Genomic DNA, 7,778 nt, shown 5'->3' with positions numbered 1-7,778 from the left:
TGCTATTTAAAAACGTCGCCTTTGCTGCTGCACACTCCAGCTGCGTTCATGGGGGCTGTTTGCAGGGACGCCGAGCACTCATGTACCCCACAGCCTTGGCTGAGGAGGGACCCCAAAATGGTGTTCACGTAGAGAAGTAGAAAGGTGTACACTCAGCAGGCCTCAGCCTCTCCCAACTGATTAAAGTGAAGAAGATTGCTCCTCTGCTTCTGTGTTTTGAAGCTTCGTTTATGGTGATAAGCGCTTGGGAACAGTTTGGGTGGTAAATGCTGCAGGCACACTCTCTGTGTTGTTGCAACTATCACAGCAGGAACACGGCTGTCCAATGTGTCTGCAACACAAGTCCTAAATTAAGTGGTGGGTTAAAAATAATGTGACTAATAAGTGCTGAAAAAAGAGAGGCAATGGAATAAAAAAAAAATCGTCTTAGTGCAAATTTCTCATTGGTGGCAGACACTGATGCCAAAATAGAAACCCTGAAATTGACGAATGCCCCAGCCCACGCTGCAGTGATTTAATTAGTGATTTAATTGTGCCCAGAGGCACCCGGGCTGGGAATTATCAGGGGGCGCCCACAGGAAGCGCGGGGCTGTGCTCTCCACCGGGGGCTTCTGAGCCCGAGCCCCAGCCCCAGCCCCATGGCTGCAGGGCAGGCACAAGGCCGGAGAACCGGCGCAGGCAGCGCGGTGTTTCCACCCCACCGGGGCCGCTGCGTTCCTCCGTTCCCTTCCGAGCCGAACAAGCGGGGCGAGAACCGTGAGGAAAGGCAACGGGAGCCCGGCCCCGGGCAGCCGCCGCCGCCCGCTGCCCCTGGGCACAAGATGGCGGCGGCCGTGAGGGAGCTCGCGGCGGCGGAGGGCCGGGGGCGCTTTGGGGGCCCGGCGGCGCGGCGCTGAGGAGGCCGCCCGGGCCTCCGTCCCCTCCGCGCCTTGTGCCGGGCTCCCGGGGCCCCGCGGCGGGCAGCGAGGGCCGGGGATCCGTGTACCGGCCCCGTGCCCCCGGGATGTCGGTGATGAGCAGCGCCTTGGAGGAGCGGGAGCTGCAGGAGCGGCTGCGGGAGGCGGCGGCGCTGGGGGACGCCGAGGAGGTGCGGAGGCTGCTGGGGCTCGGCGTGGACCCCAACTCCCAGAACGAAGTCAACGGCTGGTGAGGGGCGGCGGGGCGCGGGGTGCGGGCGGGCGGCGCTGGGGGCTGTGGGGGGACCCGGCTCCCCGGGCGGGGAGGGAGGCGGCCGCGGCTCGGCAGCCCTCGGCCCCGCGGTGGGGAGGCCGGTGCTGCCCTTGCCTCGGGCAGGGCTTTTGGACAACGTCGGCCCCAGGGTTTCCGACGTAAATCTGGGCACCCTGAGTTTAATGTCGCTTCACCCAGTCATCGCTGCTTCGAGGACGCAGCACGTTAGTTTTGTGGTTTACTGAAAAAGAAATGCTAACCTCAGAAGGCTTTGGGGTTTACTGCTAAAGAGGATCGTAATGAAGGGAGCCTGTCCTCTTTCCACCTGTCACCACCTGTTTGTGCTGGGACCTCTCCTTAGGCTTCACCAGCACGGCTCACAATGGAATGGGCCTTGCCCTAGAGAACTTGGAACACAATTGTTAACTTCAAAGATAAAACGTGATGTAATGAAGGAAATTTTATTCCCAGGTGTTCTGCGTGCAACCCAGGTGAATCGTTGACTGGCGGCGAGGAGGATTTGGGGTATATCTGAGAGCACAACCCCTCTGTTTCCTTCCCCACAGGACGTGCCTACACTGGGCCTGCAAGCGGAACCATGCCCAGGTGGTGGCTTGTCTGCTGGCTGCCGGTGCGGACAAGCAGATCCTCACGGCCACCGGAGAGCTGGCTGCACAGTTAACTTCGAAACCAGACATTCGGAAGATTTTGGGAGGTACTGTTCCTATCTTAAAAGCACTCTAGAATTTGTGGTCTTTTTATGCTTTTACCCGGATCAGTAGACTGGCAAAACTTTGGGTAGGACTATTGTATCTAATTAGATAGCTCCTGGGGAATAGACATGTATCACGTAACTTCTCCTAAATGGTTTTTAGTCTGTAAGTGCAGCTTTCTGAACTGCTTTGACATTAGTATGTGTCTTGTAATCCTCACTCACACAAGAATTAAATTTACTGCAGAAATTTGAAGCAAGAGAAAAGAAGGCTTGGATATTGTATCACATATTCAGTTACCTGAAGAAGTATTTGGTTTAATATGCTGGCATGGGTCATAACAAACCATTTGCAGCAGTATTATTAAAAGCATTGCAAAATTAGATTTAGCAAAGAACTATGGGCCCTTTCCTTCGAAAACACTAGAATAACACTGCTAGAAATGACATTTTCCAATGGTTATTTGTAAAAATCTGTATTTTTTTTTCTTTTCTTTCATTTCATAGCTACTTGCCTTCCAGGTGTTATGTGCTTATGAGAAACCAGTATTATCCTTGTGTTTACCTCAGAATGCGATGTAGTTTTAAGAAACAACAGGAAAACTGACTATTCAAAATGAGAAAGATGCATCCAATAACTTGGTGGCTTTTTTCTCTCTCATCCCCTACCCCCACATTTTTGAATTTCATTAATAGAGGAAGAAAATGAATGTCAAGGAGCGAAAGATTTAAATTTGCCAGTTGTTGCAAACTATTTGGCCAACCCACCATTCCCTTATGTCTATACTGAAGCAAGCATTCCAGACAGCTTGGCAGAATCCCTGAATGAAAGTGCTTCCATCTCTTCCGCTTCCCAGAGTGAAACTAGTCCTTGTTCATCAGCAACTCAGGTTGAAAGCATATGCACACCTACATCATGTAACAGCAACGATGATTTTCCTGCGCCAGATGCTGCGGAACAGCTGCCCAGCCCGTCAGCACCTACCACAGCACCAACATGCGTAACGCCCGAAATACAGAACGGCCCCGTTTGTCAGCCACCCTTGTCTCACAGCAGAGGTTTGTTTTCCTCTGTAGCATCAAACGAGGCTGTACCTCAGCAAACCGACAGTTCGCCTACTGGTCCTGCACCAACGTTTCAGCCCTTTTTCTTTACTGGAACTTTCCCGTATAACATGCAAGGTAATGAAGTGCAATTTTCATCCTTCTATTATGCTCCGTTCCATGTTTTTGGTATCAGTGGAGGTAAGGATTCATTCCACATTCAGAATAACGTTGAACAGAGATAGAGATGTTAAGCTCTTTGACCAAAAATACACAGTGATACATTGATTTTTTTTTTTCTTCATTCCAAAGTAAAAATAACTGTTGTATTTTATCTTAAAAACAGTAATAGTTTCCAAACTTTGTTTTCCACCCATGGAAAGATCAGTGGTTGTGACTGAGCAACAGAAAATCTCCCATTTTGCAAAATACCATATAGCATAAAATGCATCACAGGTAGTTTGGTAGCAGCTTGATTTTGTGACTGGATGGGTCAGATTTTTAGCATTGTAAACATGTTTCCCAAATGTATTTCTGCTCTCTTAACCACTAGTTGCTGGTGAAATGAAGGCATGGTATTTCTTCATGAGGGAATAGACATTGTATTATAAAACCTGAGCTCAAAAGATAATCCTAATACTTTAGTGTTAGGGGTCTTGTTTGGTTGGTTGTTTTTTTAGGGGATTTTTTTTTATTTTCAATCAGAACTTGTACTTAAGGTGAGAGTCCAGAATCTCAGAGACAACGACTTCATTGAAATTGAGCTAGACAGACAAGAACTGACTTATCAAGATCTGCTCAGAGTGAGTTGCTGTGAATTGGGTGTAAATCCTGAACAAGTAGAGAAGATAAGAAAATTACCTAATACACTGGTAAGAAAGGTAAGAATTGAAATCAGATTAATTTGACTCTGCACTGTACAGACATCAGAGAAGTTATTTCTGTAAAAAGATCAGCAAAACACGGCATTGTGTTGAAAACTCATTTAAGCTCACAAATTCAAAAGGATATTGGACTTGCCTTGTAACTTCATCATAACTTGCTTAAAACATTCTTGTCAAAATAGATTATTTCAACTCCTAATGCGTATGGAACAATTAGATCAACTTTTTTTTTAATGCATCAGAAACAGTGCATTAGTATGCTTTTAGCATAATTGCTGTGTATTGCTTCAGCATTTGCTTGTCTTGAGAACAAATAACAAGGGGAAGAAATGCCACAAATTGCTACGTGTGTAGCTTTAAAGATACGCTATTAACAAATGAACATACTCTTATGGTCCAAAAATACCTATATTAGAGTTTTGTAAATGAAATGTGTTTGGTCACAACTCTTAGTTAAGTGACGTGCATAAACAGTCAAATCATCATGATGTTCAAGGCAACAAAACCGTGCTTTGAAAGAGTGTACACTGGTAGGAAGTTTTTATCTTTATTTATTCCTATAATTGGGTATGTACTCCCTAAACTTTAATTTTTGCTTTCTTTAGCTATTATAAATATTTACAAAGTAAGACCAGATACGTTCGATATGTTCAGAAGTTGTTGTTCTGTCTATTTAAAAGGACAAGGACGTGGCCAGACTTCAGGACTTCCAAGAGCTGGAGTTAGTTCTTCTGAAAAGTGACAACTCTCCCTTCAGAAATGCTGCATCGACCTTGACTGAGAGACCATGCTACAACAGTAGAGCATCAAAGCTGACTTATTGACTCTTCTAGATGCACTCTAGAATACAAAAACCCGGTAATTATATGCTGCTGCCTTTTGAAGGCAGTGAATTAAGCATCTATGGAACCTTAAGTTATTGTTAGGGTTAATATTTTAACTAATAATTTATCTTTGATATTTAATAACCCCTTTGCTTTTATTTTTTTACTTGATCCTGTATTCAGATAAAGGATACCTCATATGTCTACTAAAATCACATGCTTCCAGTGCTGTTCAATTCAGTTTATTGATTGTATTTGGCAACAGAGGGCAGCAAAGACTGAATTGTTGATAGAAAAGTATGTTGAGTATTTCCACTCTGTCTTTTCCCTGACTCTTACTTGGTCGTTCAGGAAATAGCATATGTATGTATATGTTTTTGAACTTCCTGCTTAAGTTACAATTCAGAGGGTATTTGGCATACAGTGAACGGCTGCTCTCTAAAAATGTAGGATTCCTTAATCTCTTCCCCCTTCACAAAGTCTTACCAAGATGCTATTGTTTTCTTTCCACTTCTCTGCAAAATTATAAGCGAATTGAATGTCACTTAAGTACCAAATGAATGCCGAGCAGTGTTTTTTGAATTTGAGAAGGATTTTTCACATTCATGTTTAGGCCCAGGACTCCAGTGCAATAGTAATGAGGACAACAAGCATTCTGCATTTGTAAGACCTGACTGTGCAGCAGGCAGTTACCTCAACTGCCCTGTGCAAGCCAACCCCATAGGCACCTGCACTTGAAGCACAGCTGTACCTCAAGTGTAATGCTATTTAAAGAAGTCTTTGCTTCCTGCAGCAGTGTGGTGCTGGCCATGCTGCTTTTAGACACGAGCTGGTACGCATGCAAGGTACTGCATACAGCCTGTGCCAGTGCTAGCTTCCAACGCCACACCATACTGCAGCGTGTGACATGGACACAGCCTTACTCTCCTCTACCTAAACGCAGTTCCATAGTATGACACCACTGCATCTATCTTATGAGACTAGAAATATTTAATGCTCTCAGGTGACAGGAGAAAAACTGCTACTAGCCTGAAAATAAGAATAGTGAGGTAAGACTGCCCCCATTTAAATACTTGTTTCTTTCCCGTATAAGAATATTGTAACTTAAGTGAGGGCATCACTTCAGTTCCACAAAATATAAAAAAAACATTTTTTAATTTAAGAAGTATTTAAGTTACAAAGCAAGTTAACCCATTTTTCAAAAGAAAGCCCTTATGTTTCAGATAGAGAGGGCATCATAAAGCTGTGGCCTTTGTTTTTATTTTCCCAACCATTTGGGGAGACTATACATTAGACACACCAAAAGCCAGTACTGTCAAGTAGCTTCTGTATAGCCCAGCCTCAAAGACCAGTTACAAGGTGCGTGGTTAGCTTCTGCTGTGTGAGGAGCAGAAGCACAACAGTATAGTCCTGAGGTATCACAACTCTAAGGAGCATATTATGCTCCTCATTAGCCATACTAAACTGGAAACATATACAATTGTTAAGTAACCTGCAACTTTACCATCACTTTTAAATAGTGTCAAAATTGTTAGCCAGACGAGTACCTAAAAGGCTGAAGGCCTCTAAGTGTTTTCATGATTTTGGGGTGGAGGGAGAGAAATGGCTGGCTAAGATGAGGACTGCTTTAGCTAGCACTGAAGCAAGTCAGTAATGAAAATATTCATAAAACCACAGATGGATGGCAAAAGTCATCATTAAAACACACCTTTCAGAGTCACACCTTTCAGAGTCACTCCTTTTCACTCCAAATTTTCATTAAGGTAGTTAACTTGCAGTATGCTGAAATATTAACAGCCTGAAACTTTGAGCTAATGCCAGTATTCTGCAAAGCTAAGAAGCTTTTTGTTTTCTCCTATACCAAAAAACTAACGCAACAACCTTTACACCAAAACTGTTAAAAGGGTTATGGGGAGTAGAGTTACTTTTTTTCTGAACCTGAGGGTTTGTTTTTTTATTTGATACTGATTTTCCTTCAATCTCTGCTTTATTAAGCTGCATTAGAGCAGATTCTTTATGCACAGCTGGCACAGTGTTTGTTGTTGATCTGGATTGCAGTGTTGACATTCAGACCATAAATAGTACAATCAACATGTTTTGGTAGGAGCAGCATGGCTGCCACAATTTCTTAGCTTCCTGCGGCACAGCCGCTTTATCATTGAAGCGACTCCTCGAAGGGAGGCTGGTAAAAGCACGCATTTCAGAAAAATACAGAAACCCCTTCTGCCAGCAGAAGAGATGCTTGAGTCTGAGTTCAGGCTTTCCACTAAGTTACTTGTTTTAAATTCTTGTTTTGGTGGATTGAAAATAATTACCATTCTTTTCCCACCTGCTCCCTCTTACAAGGAGTGACTTAACATCTTTTCACTTACTCTAAGTCCTTCTCTGTCCAAGAGCTGGGCTACTTTAAAGCCCGATTCAGCTGCTGGTAAGCTAACAAGTAAGACACAACGTGAAGTAGAAACACCTATTTCTCCCCTTTTGTTCTTCTTGTAGAACAGGAAAGGAGCTTTTATCTTAACACCTATGTTATCTATCTTTTCAATGTAGCTTGGAGGCTAGTTCAGAAGATGTGCAATAACTGTTTGAAAACCAGTACAGGAATAGTTAAATGGTTCAAAAATAAAACTGATTTCTTTTCAGTTCCTGTATTCAAGACATGAGTGTAAAGACTGCCTCCACTAATTAATAAACATTCAGCTATAGGAGCAGCTGGTTTAAAAAAGCTTTATTTGCACTAGTTTCCACAAAGAATAGCTGTTAATGTGATTAGACTAAAACTTTAATTATGATTTGACTGTAATAACAACAGTAAGTCTATGCATTTCAGAGAAATATTTTTATATGTTTTATGCAGTTTGATAGACTCTAAGGCACACTAGTTAAGTTTCATTGTTGTTTGGTTTTCTTTGGACAATAAATTGTTGGTAATAACAACTGAAACTAAGTTTACAAAACTTACTGTTCTTCCAATGACTTTTGTTTGCACTACAGACTGATACTGAACTGACATTGCTACTCTTCAGTTCTATTAAAATACTGGTTGTTTAAAGTATTTAGATGTCTTCCCTTTTCCTTGTTGGCTGGGGGGGGGGGGGGATGACACACAAAACAACTAGGGTGGATATTAAAATTTTAACGCAA

At 43.3% G+C, this 7,778-nt stretch overlaps 1 protein-coding gene across 1 annotated transcript; it reads left to right on the top strand.

Annotated features, from left to right (window-relative positions):
- Positions 1-383: 383 nt before the first annotated feature.
- On the top strand, positions 384-7,689 carry LOC106034613 (ankyrin repeat domain-containing protein 40-like). The gene is made up of 5 exons (XM_048064385.2): positions 384-1,146; positions 1,737-1,885; positions 2,579-3,064; positions 3,632-3,807; positions 4,491-7,689. The coding sequence occupies exons 1-5, from the start codon at positions 1,004-1,006 to the stop codon at positions 4,632-4,634; spliced, it is 1,098 nt and encodes a 365-aa protein (XP_047920342.1). The 5' UTR covers positions 384-1,003; the 3' UTR covers positions 4,635-7,689.
- The last annotated feature ends 89 nt before the right edge of the window (positions 7,690-7,778 follow it).

Source organism: Anser cygnoides, chromosome 19 (genome assembly GCF_040182565.1).
Source record: "Anser cygnoides isolate HZ-2024a breed goose chromosome 19, Taihu_goose_T2T_genome, whole genome shotgun sequence".
Classification (NCBI taxonomy): domain Eukaryota; kingdom Metazoa; phylum Chordata; class Aves; order Anseriformes; family Anatidae; genus Anser; species Anser cygnoides.
Note: the sequence above shows the minus strand (reverse complement) of the source record. Positions and strands in the feature narration are given on the sequence as shown.

Bases quoted from the DNA above. Each gene is read 5' to 3' on its own strand.
- LOC106034613 (XM_048064385.2), top strand. From the start codon at position 1,004: ATGTCGGTGATGAGCAGCGCCTTGGAGGAGCGGGAGCTGCAGGAGCGG. The intron at 1,886-2,578 runs GTACTGTTCCTA...TTTCATTAATAG, and splicing joins CATTCGGAAGATTTTGGGAG to AGGAAGAAAATGAATGTCAA. The intron at 3,065-3,631 runs GTAATGAAGTGC...ATTTTCAATCAG, and splicing joins TTTCCCGTATAACATGCAAG to AACTTGTACTTAAGGTGAGA.